Below are 17,057 nucleotides of genomic sequence, written 5' to 3' on the forward strand. Positions count from 1 at the left end.
TTTATTTCAGGGGCCCAGTTTGGGAGCAGGTTAATATTAAGATCTAAGTCAACTATATGGGCCTCTTCTTGTGAGTATAATGCTCTAAAGTGGTCTTCCCACACAGATGCTGGTATGAGGTGAGGGAGTAAAAGGGGCCTGTCAATTGAATGGAGAGCTATAAGGTGCCAGAACAGAGTGGAATTTCTGGCTTGAGAAGCTGTTATCAGTTGCTGCCAGGAAACCTTAGTGAATTCTCCTTTCTTGTTTTGCAGAAGATGTTTATATTGTTTCTTCTGGAGCATAAAATCTTGGATGGGGTGCTCAACTGGGTTCTCTTTGTATAGCTTAAATCCCCTGATCAGTTTACCTTTGGCCTCAAAACATTCTGCATCAAACCAGGGCTGGGAAGGATAGATCTTGCCCCCTAGATTATCTCTGCTCCTAGATCTCTGGGTGGAAATCACAGACTGGAGCAACTGAATCAGTTGTGTAAATGTCTGCAAGGGAGAATCCCCAGACCTCTCTCTGACTATGGTGGAGTGGAGCTGCAGTGCTGCTTCGGATAGAAGCAGCTGAGCAATTTGCTCAGTCCATTTGACATGAACCAGCCTCAGTTCTGAGTCTGAATCCCAAAATGGGATGGGTTCTGTTTCCAGAAAGCAATTGTCAAATGCTTTTAATACTGTAATAGTTGGAAGATGATCACTATTGGGTCGATTTCCTAAATAAAATTTTTGTACAAAGTAATCAAATTCCATGAGATTAAAGTATAGTCAATCAGGGAAGGTCTTGAGCCGACCCAATGGGAGAATTCACCAAGGAAATCACTACTGATAGATCCATTCAATAAATATAAATTTAATTTGTTAATTGTTACTAATAGACACAGCCCCTTATAGTCCCCTTTTGAGTCTTTAGATTGCGGGATTAACAGGGGGGGGAATTGTAACTGGTTCTGGGGAATACTGGTGGAACTGAGTAAAAAGTGCCTTATCGTTCGCCCCCACCCTGGCATTTAGGTCACCAGAAACTATTACATAAACTGAAGGATTATTTAGCATAAGAGTACTTACATATACTTCCAGTTTAGTCCATATGTTGTAAAAATGGGACCTATTCTGGAGAGGTGGAAGATAGACATTCACCAATAACAACAGAGCATTATTAAATTTTAACAGCACAGACATTGCATAACGCTCCATTGGGTCTAAGTGTATAATATTTGTACGTAGTTTGGTTGAGATTTGGATACTTAGCCCACCACACATACTGCCTTGTCCTGCTCCAGGAGCTGCGGGTAGTGAGAGGGATGTATACCCATTTATAAACAAGTTGCTGTCAAGCCAAGTTTCTTGGAGTAAGAGTAGGTCGAATTCAGCAATGTAGTTTATGAAAGCAGAGTCTTTGGATTTGGCGTTCCAACCTGCAATATTCCATGAGAGGATAGGGATTTAAGAGCATCCATATGTCGATCTGAGTTCCCAAATGTGACCATTTTTAAAGGCGAGTCCTGGGAGATGGTCGAAACTTCAGTTGCTTCATGATGGTTGCAAGAAAATTTATCTTGTACAGGTCTCCCAGAAACAGAATATTCTAGATGGGGTGGCTGACTAACAAGTGAGGATAGATACAGTCAATTTGGTTCTGATGCTGGGACTATGTTGTCAATACTTCCCATGTAGACGCAATTATTATAGGATTCAGCTTCCTCGTCATAGGTTGTAATTGCTGCTCTTCTTTGTCTCGGGGGCCAATATTCCACAGATTTTGGTCTGCTGCTAGCATTTCTGCAAATGGTAGAGGACTCAATCCATCCCTTTTATTTTCTAATTGCTGTACTTGAAAGTGACTAGCATCAAGTTGGTGGCTGTTTTCAGAAAATTGCTCCGATTCAGAATTTTCCTTGATGGTATTAACTTTTACTGATATAGAATGACAGGATATAGGCGGAACACCCCCTTGCTGAACAGAATCAGAATTAGGGTCCACACTGAGTTCATCTGGGTAAAGCGACTCTTGAGATTGCTCTATCTGATTCTCTACTGCCAATGATGTTAGGTCACCAGCTACAGTTTTATCCTCTGGATGGTTAATTAGGACTTGTACTATATTATCCTGCTGAGAGTCCTTTTCCTTTGTGTTTTTTTTTTGCTTTCTCTTTTTTTTAATTGGAGATTTTATCCTTTCAGAAACCAGGCTTAGTAACATTTCCACAGAGGAGCTGCTGGAGGGGAGCAGGGTGTTAAGAGTTTCTGTTGCGTTAGTTACCAATTTCAACATTGACCTTACTAATTCAATTTTATGTAAAATCAGTTGTTGTTCTCCTGGGGGAAGGGTGGCAACCTGATAGATTAGTTCATCCTCATCATCCAAAAACTGTATCTTCCCTTTAAGTGAATCTGGGATCTTTTTTCTGTTAACCTTATCTTGTTCTGTCTTTGTTAATAGAGGAGTACTTTGTTTTACTGATAGTGAACAGTTACATTTAGGATTTTCAAGGTTCATGTCGTCCTCCCTCGCTGACTTGGCTCTCCGCCCAGACTTTAGCAGGGACTGGGTTTGTGTATTATAAAACACACGAATTGGCCAGATATGATATTTCCAAGCCTAAAGAGCATTGATGGATAAATAATCTGTCCAAAAGTTAACAATATTCTTTTACATCCGTGCCTACTAGGGAGCCAAGAGATCTCTATTAATTCATTAGAATATACCCTGCAATGTAAAAGCTGAGAAAGAGAGTTCAGTATTACTCTTCTGTTATGCCACCTAGCCCTATTCAGAGGTGTATCGGCAACTTGGAGCAAAATCCTGTGTCTCTGTAAGACTTGCCTCTCCTCCATGTCTTCTCCTTCTGAGGACCCCGTGCCACCCATGGTGTCCGTGGATTAGGGGTAAGTTTTGGAGCATGGGAGTTATGGTTTGCTTTCTTATCTATTTTGGAGATGTAATTTCCCATTAGAATCTTTAGTTCATCTATCTTTTTATTGGCTTCTGAGAGCTGATCATTATATAGCAATGACTGTCTGAGCAGTTAAAAGACAGTTCTTGGCAACCAGGTCCAAGTCTCCTTTAAAATTGCTCTTAGTATTAACCATGTCCTCCCCTCTATCTCCTGTTGAAACCTCATTTTCAATGGAAAAACAATCGTCCACATCCCAGTCCAGTAGGGAATAAGAATTGTTGACGGAAGTTATAGGAGGAGAGGGAAAAGGAAAAGGAGACTTACTTGCAGTGTCTATTGATTGAAATAAATCCTTTATCTTTGGTTGCTTTAGAGTCATCGCAGCCTTGTCTTGTTTTGGATTTCCTCCAGCTATGTCTCCAATTTGTGACTCCTTTTGAACTTTCTTTTCAAGTTCTTTTTTGTTTTTATTCTTGCTTTCTGATTTTGCATCCTTGAGTGGTAATTCAGGATTGTAAGTCCTACTCTCACTTCGTCGACAGGTGTCTGCAGTTGATGAGTTCCAGAGTCCAAAATCTAAAATCCTAATCCTATCTAATCCTGAATCTAAAAACCTAAAATTGCTAATCCTAATAAGAAAAACTAAAATTACTAAGATTACTGATTGATATTATATAAAATAAACTAACTTAAAACTACATATAGGGGATAAATAAAATGAGAGGATTAGGAGCTCACTAAAAAGCTGTCACTCGGTGGCCATCTTGCTCCGCCCCCGTTTAATATGAATTGGAGTAATATATTGATATTGATTTATGTATATCTTTGTTATAGAAAGTCGGAAGTCACTTTGTAGTTGTTTTGTGTTTTTTCATACCTTTTTAGTTCTGTTTCTTTTTCTTTGTAGGTTTCTTTGTTTCAATCTTTTTAGTTTTTATGTATATTTTGAAAATGCTTTAATAAAGTTTTCTAAAAAAAGGAAACTGGTTTAAGGAACACTGAATACACAGTCCCTTTAATCATCTTAGCAGTGTCTAGGCTAAATTAAGGCTTAATGTTGTGACTGGCTGGACTTGGCTCTGAAGTTCTAGAAGCAAAGGGAGTCAAACAAGTCAGACCAAATGGGAAGTGACCTATCATTCTACCAAATTTGGGACTAATGCCCCGTTGCAAGGAAATGCTGAAAGATTCAGCAGCAATTTGGAGGAATTCAATTTTGTAGGGGATACCCAGAATATGATTTAGTGTTTGCTCAACTGTGATTGACACTGAATCTCTTCATATAATTGGTACTTTGAAACTCTAAATCAGAAGGTGTAATTTTCCATCTCTTATAATGCAACAAACTTAAATGCTTGCTGTTTCTTTGTCTCTCTCTCTCTCTCTATGCAGAATGGTTTGAAGTGCTGTCTTATTCCACAATGTTTACTCAGATAAACAGTGCACATAAAATTTCAAACAGTAATCGTTTTAAATGTGGTTTGATAAACTGAGTCACATTTCATAACAGGATTATTGTAGCCTGTTATTATACACCCATGTATCCCTATGATCCAGAATAGAAACTTGTGTTTAACATTACCCTAATACACAAAGTTCATGAACATTCCAAGGTCACATACAACATTTCAAATATATTTAAAGAAAGAAACATTGAAGTGAAATTTTAAAATTAGTATCTAAGTTCAGATTTTTAAAAATGTTTTCTAACTATTATCTGTAAAAATCCTCTGTTCAAGAAAAAACATTCTTCTGTATCAATTACATACATCAATTGCATACAGATTTTAAAGCTCAAACGGTTTTAAAAAGTTGATGTGGATTCTGTTTCAGTACAGAAACAAGGGCCAATGTCCCAGCCAGTCTGCTGAGAGTTTACTGATTCCTTTATGTACTCTGCTGATAAGGAGACTGGTTTTTTTAAAGGCATTAGTTTTGTGTGTCTTTCTGTGGGTCCCTTTACTGTTTATGTAGGCCTTGGTTGTAATACAGTATTTGTCAGTTTGTGCCAATATGTGTTGTGTTGTCCACTCACTAGATGTCATGATTACCGTTGCGATGTTTGCTCCATCGTAACGGTTCACATGCCAGAGTGTTGATGCGTGTTCCTGGCTGGGAGGGCGCTGCTGATAAACCTTGTACGGGGAGATGTGTAGGGCTGTGCCAGGAAGGAATGTGTTTGGGTTATCTCTTAAATGTCAAGGTCTTTTTGCCCGTTGATCAGCAGAGCTCGTTAGGAGCACCTGGGAATGTGGGATTGTTCTGTATGTAAGGGGGGGGTCGTTGTTGGAAACTGAGCTATTTAGTTTGAGTTTAGGCGCGCTTTTCTCATTCTCAGCTTTCTCTCTGTTTGCACCTTATTCTAAATAAACCAGACCTTAAACTTAGATTTGGAGTCTGAGCATTTTATTTGAGTAGGGCAATCGTTACATTAGATGTGCAATGCCTGCTGGACCAGCTGTACTGACCTCAAATGGAGTTGGTGGATAAGCAGTGTTGGCTTGGAATAAGATCACAGTCCTTCTGGAGGGTGGTTGACTCCCTTATCCTCCTGCTGTTTGAACTGCAATAGCCCCTATTCCTCAAGAACTGGCTTAGGATTACAACTATCTCAGTTCTGGAAACCACCTTTCTGGGAGGGAGAGAAATACTCTTTTTTGCAAGAATAAATGGGTCCAATGGGGCCTGTCCCTCCTCAGGGACCTGAGCTGCCATGATGGACCCAGATAGGCTGGCTTATGTTTTGCCTGCTCTTTGGGATCTAGTCTTGACCTCTTTCAAACGCCAATCAGGATGCCTTGGTCCTCCTGTCAAAATCTAATACTGGAAGAAATAAGGAGATTCACCTCAAGTGTACCTGCCACTGTTGTGCTATCTTTCCTTTTATCTAGTGTCCTTCCAATCAGAGGGTCACAGCTGCTGGCACCACTAAGTGCTAGTCCATTTGCTGGAAGGTTACTGCAGTTGGCACTTCCTGGTGCCATCTCCACTAGGAAGAGTTGAGGCTACCACCTAACATTACCACCCTGTGACATTACTTACCTCCACTGCTATTACACCCTACGTGGTCTCTAGTGTGGCTTACTGAGGTTGCCAAGGCTATGGTGCTGAGCAACTCTGTCAGGTTCCATGTACCTTCCCCCACATATGGTGGTGCTGGCATGAGCTGTTTGTGCCTCCCTAAATGTCCATGTGCCACTAATGGGGCCTTCATTTGCAGCAGTGCAGCCTCTGATCGTGGCAATACTGGTACATGACACTTATGCCTCATTTGGCTTTCATGTGGAGTTAGTGATTTCTGGAATCCTCTTCAACCTGGGTGCTCTGATCTGAGTACAGACCTCATGACTTCCTGCCCTTTTGTATTCATGTTCTCTTTTTTCCCCTAATTTTCAGGGTGCGTGTGTATGTATGTGCGCGCGCACTGTTGCTCTCATTGCCAGTTCTCTCAATGGAGTTGAGAAAAAAGACTGAAAGGGAGGAGTTCCTTCTACAAGACAGGAAAAAAGATTAACCCCTTTCTTGTTGACTCTACCTTCAATGACTGGAAATAACATATTTTGTCCATTATGAAACTTTGACCAAGCTATTCATAGTAAAAAAGAAAGGGAATGTTCCTAACATATATTTTTATTAACTGATATTTATATGGAAACTCTACCAATCTTTCAATTATGTGGGCTGTTTTTTTCTGCCCTTTCCCAGCTCTGAAATATCATTGTTAAGATGGAAGAACCAAAACTGTACAAGACTTTGCAAGGAATTTTGCCGTATCCATACAGTAAATTTATATAAAAGCACTCTGATACTGGGCATTTTATTCAACTTCAGTGAATTCAGTAAATCTTACTTTTGAACAGTAAAACTACCTAGAATGAAAAAGAAAAAAATTATGGTAAATGAGCTTAAAATGATAAGGAAGCTGAAAAAGAGTAGCTATGTTTGCTCCTCAAATTTCATGAAAGTTAATTTTAATAAGCTGAGAAATACTGAAGAAAATTCCTGAGCTAAATAAGTGTAAAACAAAGATGAGCAGGAGTTCCTGAAAAAGGAGTTACTAAATGTGCAGTCAGAAATAACTCCAGCCAGGAAGAAAAAGAAGAAATATCTAAAAAGGACAATGTGGGCAAACGTACGTAATAAGTAATTTGATATAGATGAGTAGCTGAAGCTTTTAGGGTGAATGTCAAGGAAACTAAAGCATAAAACTAAAGCAAAGCCTAATAAGAGATGCCAGGATAAATGAAACAAGAGTTTAAAAATGCCTGAAGTGGAAGAAACCAAAAGACAGTAAGTAAAGTATTAATAGGGAATAAGAGAAAGCAGAACTATGTGATCCCCTTTTTGCTCATGCCTTGCAATTCAAGAATGATAAGAAATGCCCTGAAGCCTTAAATGAGTTCAAATATTCAAAGCCAGGTGAACTGCATTCATTTTCTTTACGTACCTAGAACATCTATCATACTTTAGAAATCCCAGGGAACAGATGAAATGCCACAAGACTGAGCAGCATTTGCTTGTTTGTAATCTGTAGATTGAGAAAGGATCTGCAGATTTACAAATCTTTTGATTTGGCTTTGCTATATAAAAGATGCTATAACTGATTATAATGCAGGCACTTTGCAAATGACAAGCTGAATAGTAGAAACCAGCGTGGTTTTGTCAAGATGCACCAAGGTGATTTTACAACCTTAGGACTATGAAAAAAGCTGTAGACATAAATTAACTTAATATCAATAAACTATCTGGTCAAATATAACATTTGAGTCATAAGAGTTATCCTATCCAGTCTCCATCACTCCTGTTAAAGTACGTTTGTCTTAAAGAGTCCAAGTCATCTTATTTATTCCCTGTAGTTCTACCATTACTGTATAGACAACAAAGGTCATGAACTTTAGAAACAATATTCTTTATGATCAAAAGCATCTCTCATTAGTGAATGACCATTCTTATAAATATTTGGATTTTTTAAAACAACTAACACTTTATTCAAAATAAACGTAATATGCATTAATCAGTTAATCATGCTGATGAGTCATCTAAACCTACCTGATCTAATTAGAAGTGATACTACCATGTTGTCAGATAAATACAATGCCATCAAATAAATCATAACTCATATTCCATCAGATTAGAAAGCCAGCAACATATCCTACAGCATATCCAATTCACATGTTCTTCTGAACATGCAATAAAAGGAAATTATATTTTACAAACATTGGTATGAAGTTATATTTCTAGGTATATTCTTCATAAGAAATATAATTCTGATCAACATCGTCATCATCTTAATGTATCTCATGTAAAAAGGAAATCATTTATGGATTCTTCTGTCCTTGTAAGGGTTTAAACAGAGCAGTAAATGTTGCCAAAATAATTTTGGGCTGATCATAAATGATCTGTTAAATCATTATTTATGCTTCTTTACTTTCTATTCTCTTCTATTGGCTTTCTATATTTATTACATTATAGTTAAGTATTTATTTTTACTCCCCATATTACTTCTTCTTTGCAAATGCCATTAATTGATCCAGGGAGCCTCAGTTCTTTATGAAGATGGACATAATTCAAAGTCCTTATGTCATCATTCAAATATTTAGATTTGGTACTCAATGAAATAGTTTGAAAATACTGCTGCATACTACAACAGATTAAGTCTTACATTAGAATCACATTCTTCAATATATTATTTTTCTGCTTAGCTCCACAGAATTCACCAAAATTAGATACTGATGAACCAGATCTATCAACATTTGTTGGCCATTTGAGGTCAGGGGGCATGCATCCAAAATGAAATGGACCTATTTGACTGAACAGAAATATCTTTGTAAAGAATGTAGTATTTACACCAAGTATAGTTAAAGTGCACCCATTTCCTATCACTTAAAAAAAAGTGATAAAAGATTCTGCACTGTAATAAAAACTATTAACATAATTGTAAATCTACTCATTATTTAATAAGCAAAATCCTGCTTAGTTTTCACTAGATACAATGGAAAGAAACAATGCTGATATTGTACAGTTGTACATTTGTTATTTAGAAAACTCTATATTCTGTCAAGCACTTCACATATAAATATCTCTCATCAAGATTTAATCATTATTCTTTCCTAGCCACAGTCAAAGATTTAATAAGAAGTGGCCAGAAGTAAGTTTCCCAAGCCTTCCTAATTTGGTTGAAATTCATATTATGCATGACAGCACTGAAGATCCCTGGCAGGCACCTGTCAAAATCAACATATTATGCCTTAAGACCTGTACTTAGCTATGCAAGACAACACTTTTCAAACTGTACGTTAAAAAAGCAATTCAACTAGCCAGACTCCATTGTATTGCAACCCACTGTCATGAACATGCATAGATTATATTGCAGTAAAAATTACACTTTTACAGGCCATTATCCATGTTCATTTTTGTTTTATTAGTTTTCTATTTGACCTTATAACGATATTGAATTAAAGTGGAACTTCTGGAGCTGTAACGATAATTAGATACTAAGTAGCTGAAGAATAAAGTATGTGGAAGTATTAGATGTTGGTATTTCAACCCATCAGTTACTATAAACTGTATTTAATGAACAGTTTGAATTTAAAATCTAAAGTAAAGGTGTTAGTCATTTCATGTACACAGACAATACAACACATACTACATTTGAGCTGTAACGATAATTAGATACTAGTAGCTGAAGAATAAAATATGTGGAAGTATTAGATGTTGGTATTTCAACCCATCAGTTACTATAAACTGTATTAAATGAACAGTTTAAATTAAAATTTAAAGTAAAGGTGTTAGTCATTTCATGTACACAGACAATACAACACATACTACATTTGAATCGTAAGAGATTTTTGTCAGAAAATTTCCATCTATTTGTTTGTCCCCCAGAAGAAGCCTTACTATTAATATTCAGATGACTAATTTGTTTATTTCATTTCAGTTACATACCACCAAAATTCAAAGACTCCTGATGGTTTACAATAATAAAGCCATAAAAGAATATAGATAAAAGTACATAAAAATGCAATACAAATCAAACAATCTACATCATTACAACTATCAAATGATACCCATCAATCTAAGATAACTTTAGCTTTAGAAAGACCCAAAGAATAACTATCTTGACAGCCTTTTGAAATAACATCAAGGTTGTCACTGATCTAATCTCCAAAGAAACATTACTCCATAGCATAGAGGTCCACAACCAGGGAACACTATCCCTGAGGCCCCACTGATTTCTCATGGGGTGGGAACTCACAGCATTCTCATCTGGGACACATATACTGAACAGGTATTACATCTGGAACATGTGGTCTTGCAAATATCTTCAAGTGAAGCCAATTAGGTCTTTAAAAGTCAAAACCAACACACAAACCTACTGCCAGCCAGTGTGCCTGGATTATAGGAAAAAATCAGCTGCAATTGCTCTTATCCATCAGTCCATGGACTGCTGACTTCTGTCATAGTTTTCTGGATAATTTTAAAAGGCATCCCCATCTAGAGCAAATGGAGTAGTCTATGTGGACAGTGATAAGGGCATATGTTAATGTCTTCAAGTCCTCTTGCTCCAAGTAGGGATGCAACTGGCACATACCAGCTGAAGCTGGGTGAAGACTGACCATGGCCTCTACCTGCTCATTCAGCAGTAGCTATAAGTACAAGAGTATACCCAGGTTGTGGACTTGCTTCTTCAGGGAGAGCGCCATTCCATCAGAGTAACCACTGGCTAGACAGAAAGCCAGATGGTCTCTGGCAAAACAGCAACTCTACCTTGTTTGGGTTCAACCTCAGTTTACATCTTCCCTTCCAGACCCTCACAGTCTCCAGACACAAAATAATTAAACAGTTTCACAGCCTACAACCGTTCATTTACATACCCTCCCAAACATAAATCCACAAGGTGTTGGTCACCTTACCAACCCCATTCACACAAAGACACATCCCAAAGGAGCACTCACCCCCTGTCCTCTCACCCTGGGAGAATCTTCCCCTTCTCTTTTCCACCCAGGGAGTGAATTTCTGCAAGAGACCTTACTCCTCTACTACAGACAGGTACTAAAGGGCACCCAACCCCACAACAGAAGTTCAGCTCTGACCCAGAACAGCACAGTGGCATCTCCTCTGACTGCATCATCTGAAGGAACGCTGGTAGGCTTGGCTCCTGCCCTGCTCCCTCTGCCCATTGCTTCCACGACATATCATACATCACTGAAATCAGTACTTCTGCTGTGTTTCAGATCTGGCAGGCTTCCATTCTCTTTGATGTGCTGCCTTTTCTAGATCTTCCCTTTCTTTCCCTTTCTTTCTTCTTGAGGCCACAAAGGTTCCCACCTCCAGTCAGCTTTGGGTCACCAGCTTTCTTCTTACGCTTCCAATCTTCAAAAATAATTTTGTTCCACAATCAAATCCCATCAAATCCCTCAAATCACAGTCCATCAAAAGTCCCACCACCAACTTCTGCACTTCACACTTCGCTGGACTCTCTACTTTTGGTTTTGCCACTCTTCAGCTTCCCATTCTTTGAAGTTCTTTCACTTTCCAGTCCTTGCTGGGCATAAAAATCCCAGCCACCATCTCTGGGAGAGTCTGAAAGTGAGTTGGAACTAAGCTGCTGGAACTCAACCAAGTGTAATCAAGTGCTGGCTCCATGGTATCCCTTACTGTACTGCCATAGAAGCATAGGTAGACAAGCTCCAAACAATTCCAGAAAGCTCTAGTGCTCTCCACTTCTAGTGGAACTGAAACACACCCATCCCCACAAGCCTTGGAAAGCATGAGGGCAAGAAAGCCTACCAACAACTGCCAAGTCAATTTCAATGTCATAGCTCCACTACCTCTCCAAACCAACACAAAGCAAACTGCTTAATATTAACCATGAAACTCCAAAAATAATAAGGATGCAAAAGTAACAACACCCCCCACCCCATGTGATTTACTGCAGGGGGGGCAGATGTGTCAGCTGGGTGCCATCTTGAAAACATGATTTCAATGACTTAAAAAAACAGTCAATTTGCTTTTAAAAATGACGTATCTGTAAAAGTGGCAGTTTGCTAATAAAAGATGCTCCTGATCAGAAAGAAAACGAAAGTTTAAGATCTTTGTTGTCTATATAATAATGCTACAAGCATGGAAAATAAGCAAATATAAATTAATAGGAATAATGGAAAGCTGATGGAATGAATCCCATGATTAGAATATATTGTTTGTTCAAAAACAATAGAAGTTATAGGAAGAGAAGAGGGGTTGTATTGGCTGTTAAATTTACTTGACCAAGTAAAGTAGGAGGAACATTAGTATACAGTAACCATGCAATGCTGGAGCTGATATTAAGTGAAAGAAAAACTAAGTGCAATCTAATGGATTAAAATATCTGGAGCAATTGGGCCAAACAAGGTGAACTGCAGCAAGCTGGAGAGGAAGGCAAATGGGCAGGAGTGAAATATGGTCTGAAATCAAAGACATTTGTATCTTTATGCTTGTGCAATATATCCTGTTATTGTTAATCACAAAGAGAAAGAGCTGAAGGATGGCTGTTTCCTCTTCTGGTTACTAAATGAATGAATGAATGAATCAATACATATCCAAATAACCTGCTAAAAGACATCACAATACATCTATAAAACAGCATGATTATGATTGATATAAATATATTTCAGGAAAAATAATCAAGTTCAGGTTTCTTCTGCATTTTCTGAAGCCTCATGAGAACTTAAGGAACTGCATAAAACATGTCTGTGAAGAGAACGTAGCATCCAATAACTATATACTCCACGCACAAACTGGAAAACATTACTTACAACACTAAACTGCAGGCAGGAAGTCTATGCTCTGTCTGCATAGACTTAAGTGCCTACTTAAGAAAAGGAAAGCATAAAATTTCCCACAGGGAAACAAAAATCCAGTATGTGTTTTATATCTATACCATGTATAGGAATACAATGTTCCCATAATTAGCCGTGATTTATGGCTACTACAGATCATCATGAATTGTTTGCCTCCGTAATAGCCTTCAGTTATCATTGTACATTCCCCCACCTCCAGCTTTTTTTTTTGTTGCAAAAGCAACTTTTATGCTGACAAAATGAGATACCATAGATGTCTTCTTACCACAATTCTTACAGGCAGGGTTTCTCATAAGATACTAAAGTGAACTTCTATGTGAATTCATTCCAAGTTTCCATCACCCTTCTCCTTCCTTATGCTATCTTCTCATGTTTAGTTATTAACTCTCACAGTTCGGCTACATGATTCATTCCCATATTTATTTGAGCCTGCAAATTTTCTGTTACCTCCCTATTAATTAATAGTTCTAGTCCTAGAGAGGTGGCAATGGCAAACTTAAAAGTTTGCTTAAAAGTTTGTGAACCCTTTTGAAATTTAGGACACAAGTCCTAAAACTAGATAAAAAGAACCCAATTAAACAAATTAATCAAAAACATTATACTTGTTCATTTATTTACTGAGGACTTGTGTGGGGAACAGATTAAGTTTTAGGTCATATTTATGCAGAAATTATGAACATTCAAAAGGATTCACAAACGTGTAAGCGCCACTGTATAACTAAAGCTCATTTGCTATTACTATCAGAGAATGATAAAACTTTCACATATTTCAGTACTTTAACTGCCATTTTATTACTCTAAAACCACAACACTTATTTTCATGAGTCACTTGCCTTAATTTCTGAATGTATGTTAAATGTTTTGCCGACTGCTTTCTCTTTTTTCCCCTAAGTCATTTCAAGTTTGCCACTTAAAAGTCTTATGTTCTATACAGATTTATTTATGGAGCTCAGCAATCTCTAATGTACTGTTCTTTCACCACTTCTGCAGTTCGATGATTTTATGTAAGGCACCTTTACACATTCTTCCATCCTGCTGATATTTATGTCCTTGATTTGTTGCCTTATTTTCTTTCATTTCCTGGGTTTTTGAAGTCATTTAACAAAGCACTTGGAACCTTGATGTGAAGTGAAGCAAACAGCTGCTTAGCAATAATGCTAGGGACAATAGATTTGTTGAACGATGGTATAATAAGGTTAATACGTATAGTTGCATAACTGCACTATAGGTTTGGGCACAAAAAACAGAAGAAGCCATTATTTGCTAATCTGAGCCAGTGAGATGATTGTTGAAATCTCCAAGTCTTTCAGAACTTCAACATACATGACAAATGAAGAATGCTTTGTCTGGAACAACTAGGGTTTTATAGATACCTTGACAGCTATATATCTGCTCACCGCTAATTGCTTGAATGCTAGCTTTTTAAGAAAAAATCAGTTCTCTTAGGTGTAGGAATGTATATAATATTCCATTGGAAGTAGGATGTAACAGTTCAGCTTATAAACTGTCCTGCCCAAATATACTCATGAAGAGTCTACAGAAAGTTTTGATGCAGCCCAAATACCAAACTAATGAAAATTCCTGTTTGATCTAGATATATGTATCCTTTGAATGCATGCATATAATTATTTATCAGTCCAATTTGCAAAATGACTGTAAGTCCCTGCTGCAATACATGCCCTATTATACTAACTTGTAATTCCCACATTGTCTGGCCTGCATATTCTCTGTGACCAGTTCCTAGCAATAATCTATTATTATAAATTAACATGCCATTTTAATTGTCCTTTTTCTTGGATATGATATAGAGCTTTACTCCCTGTGTAAACACTCCTTACTGCATTAAGGCAACTTAAATTTTGGGATCATGGCAATTTGGCAGGGAATTTGGAGATCTTCTACTCTGTCTGACAAGAGTAGGGAAATAGTTAGGGGTTTTGATTCATTCTGCAAGAACCTTCTTCTCACTTTAGTTTCCTGCTATCTTGGCAATACAGACAACAGGAATACAGATTACGAGCAGTTTGTCTAGCTCTACCCTTAGTGTTGAAAGAGAAAGGGAGGAAGGCTTCTCATAGTTGGTTACCATTATTTGGAAAAAAGTCTTCCCCTGTATTTTCTGTGATCTTTATTGTGAAAATAGTGAAATAAAAATGCCTTTTTCCCAAACATGAAAGATGGATCAAGAGGAAAGCAAGGAGTGGTAAAAGGGCTTTGGATTATAGATAATGGCGGGAAAGGAGTTGTGATTTGAAGGATGGGAAGAAATCTGGATTTAAAGGAACAGGAAGTGAAAAGAGGCAGGTATGTATGGACAAAGGAGCATAAACTTTAGATCACGTCTATGGAAACAAATCTGACAATCTCGACACTTGCTCAGAATAGCATATATCACAATTATCCCACCCAAATATGTCTTACTTTGCTCTTTTGGCCATTTCATTGCCATCCCATCGTGGACTATAGGGGTAGTTTTTCTGGGCTTGCGAATAGAGTTCTCCACTATTAGTAAAATGATAGACCGATTGAAATGTCAAAGTTGGCTGATCCCGAGGAAAGTACAGTGGCAAGTCAACTACAAACAAAAAAAAAAAGGAAAAAAAATACATTAGAGATTTGTTTTCTTTCTTGATTTCTTTCATCTTATATTGACAGTATGTATGAAAACTTGTACATTAAAAATATTTTAAAATCTGACAGATGCTTAAAGGATGCTCATTTTACAGGCCCTTCAGTTGTTTTAAGATATTCACTCATATTTTTGTCACGTTTGTTTCACAAAAATGAAATGTACAGATCAATCTGAATGTATCATTTTTGTGGACAGTTGTTTAAATTTGAAATGTTTTTGAATCACACTAAGCATACTGTACACAAATAACAAAATACAGCACAGATAATATGTAATTAGATAATATGATTTAATGTCCACCTCTGTAAAAAAAGTAGGTGTTGATAGAGATGGGCATACCACCTTATAGCTGTGTACCGCTGATTTTTTTTAATACCAGATGGGCCTACAGTACTATTTTCTGAGAGACAAATAAATCCAGCTAATCTCAGTCCAGTGCCAATGGACTATTCAATTATAGTTCTTATTCATTCTCTTTGCATATTCAGTTTCTGTACTGTGCTACAAGTTTGTCTATCATTTCTGTTGCATATGGCAAGTGTTCCTGGTTTAGGTGATCAAAGTTATATTAATGAAATATACTGAGTTAATTCAGAATGCTGGTGCAAAACATTAAACCAATATTATATTACTAGACCCATCCCCATTTATTCAAGACCTGATTGCGCTTGCCACTTATGAGCGAACAGCATACAGATGTAGACTTTGTATGGACAAGTATAATGAAATATCAGACTCATTTATACAAAATACAGGTTAAAAAAACATGATAGTCATATAAATGTATCAGAAATATATACGAAGTTGAATAATATTTGCATTAGATAAGTATATATAGAATTGTAACTGTTTACTGTTATAATGACACATACTATGGTTTTTTTTCTTTGTCGTATTTCTTTCACTTTTTTGTTAAAGCATTTTTCATGTATTTTTTTCCTCTTTGACAATGTATCTCCATCATTATCAACTCTGTGTTTTCTTTTTCTTTTTTGTTACTACTTAAAAAGCAATAAAATAAATTAAAAAATATTATATAATTGGGCCTATAAGACAAGCTTTAAGTTTACATAATTATTATTACTCAGTTATGATGGATAAGGCCTTTTAGAATTAATGGAGACACACAAGCTATTTTGTTCAGCTTTGAATGCATTTTCCCAACAAGTGTTTGATGTGGACTGAAAACTACATATCAACCTAATTTTTTACTTACATAGAATCTTTATAGATTCATATCTGAATTCACTGTTGTAATGTCCACAGTTTGAGAATGTTAACATTATGATAACCTATAACCATCTTCCATTCAGTGAATAAAATTATTTTATATAGCCTTGTACATTAAAAATATTTTAAAATTTGACAGATGCTTACAGGATGCTCATTTTTACATTCAGGTGGCCTCTGTTATCTGTGGGACATCTGTTCCAGTGTAACACTGCAAATAACAAAATCTTAAAGAGCAGAAATTTTAATCTATAGGAACTGGGAGATTTAGGTGAGTTACCTTACTCACAACTCATGGGTCATGCTAACTTCTCCACTCTGAGTTCTTTCACAATCTTGGGGGAGAGGCTTCTTGATCATGTCACTGGACATTACTGCTACCCACAGACCGCTTGTGTAATGCTCTAATCACCACAAATGGTCAGTGGGCAGCTAGTGTCCAGAGGCACAATTGAGAGTTGGCCGAGAG

At 37.1% G+C, this 17,057-nt stretch overlaps 1 protein-coding gene across 1 annotated transcript in view; it reads right to left on the reverse strand.

Moving 5' to 3' along the window:
- The window catches only part of BABAM2 (BRISC and BRCA1 A complex member 2), a 200,740-nt gene that overhangs the window by 30,970 nt on the left and 152,713 nt on the right, over positions 1–17,057 (reverse strand). Inside the window, exon 11 of the mRNA XM_063304618.1 lies at positions 15,148–15,301. Coding sequence (XP_063160688.1) covers positions 15,148–15,301 — 154 coding nt within the window. The remainder of the gene's footprint in view (positions 1–15,147; positions 15,302–17,057) is intronic.

Source organism: Candoia aspera, chromosome 1, assembly GCF_035149785.1.
Source record: "Candoia aspera isolate rCanAsp1 chromosome 1, rCanAsp1.hap2, whole genome shotgun sequence".
Classification (NCBI taxonomy): domain Eukaryota; kingdom Metazoa; phylum Chordata; class Lepidosauria; order Squamata; family Boidae; genus Candoia; species Candoia aspera.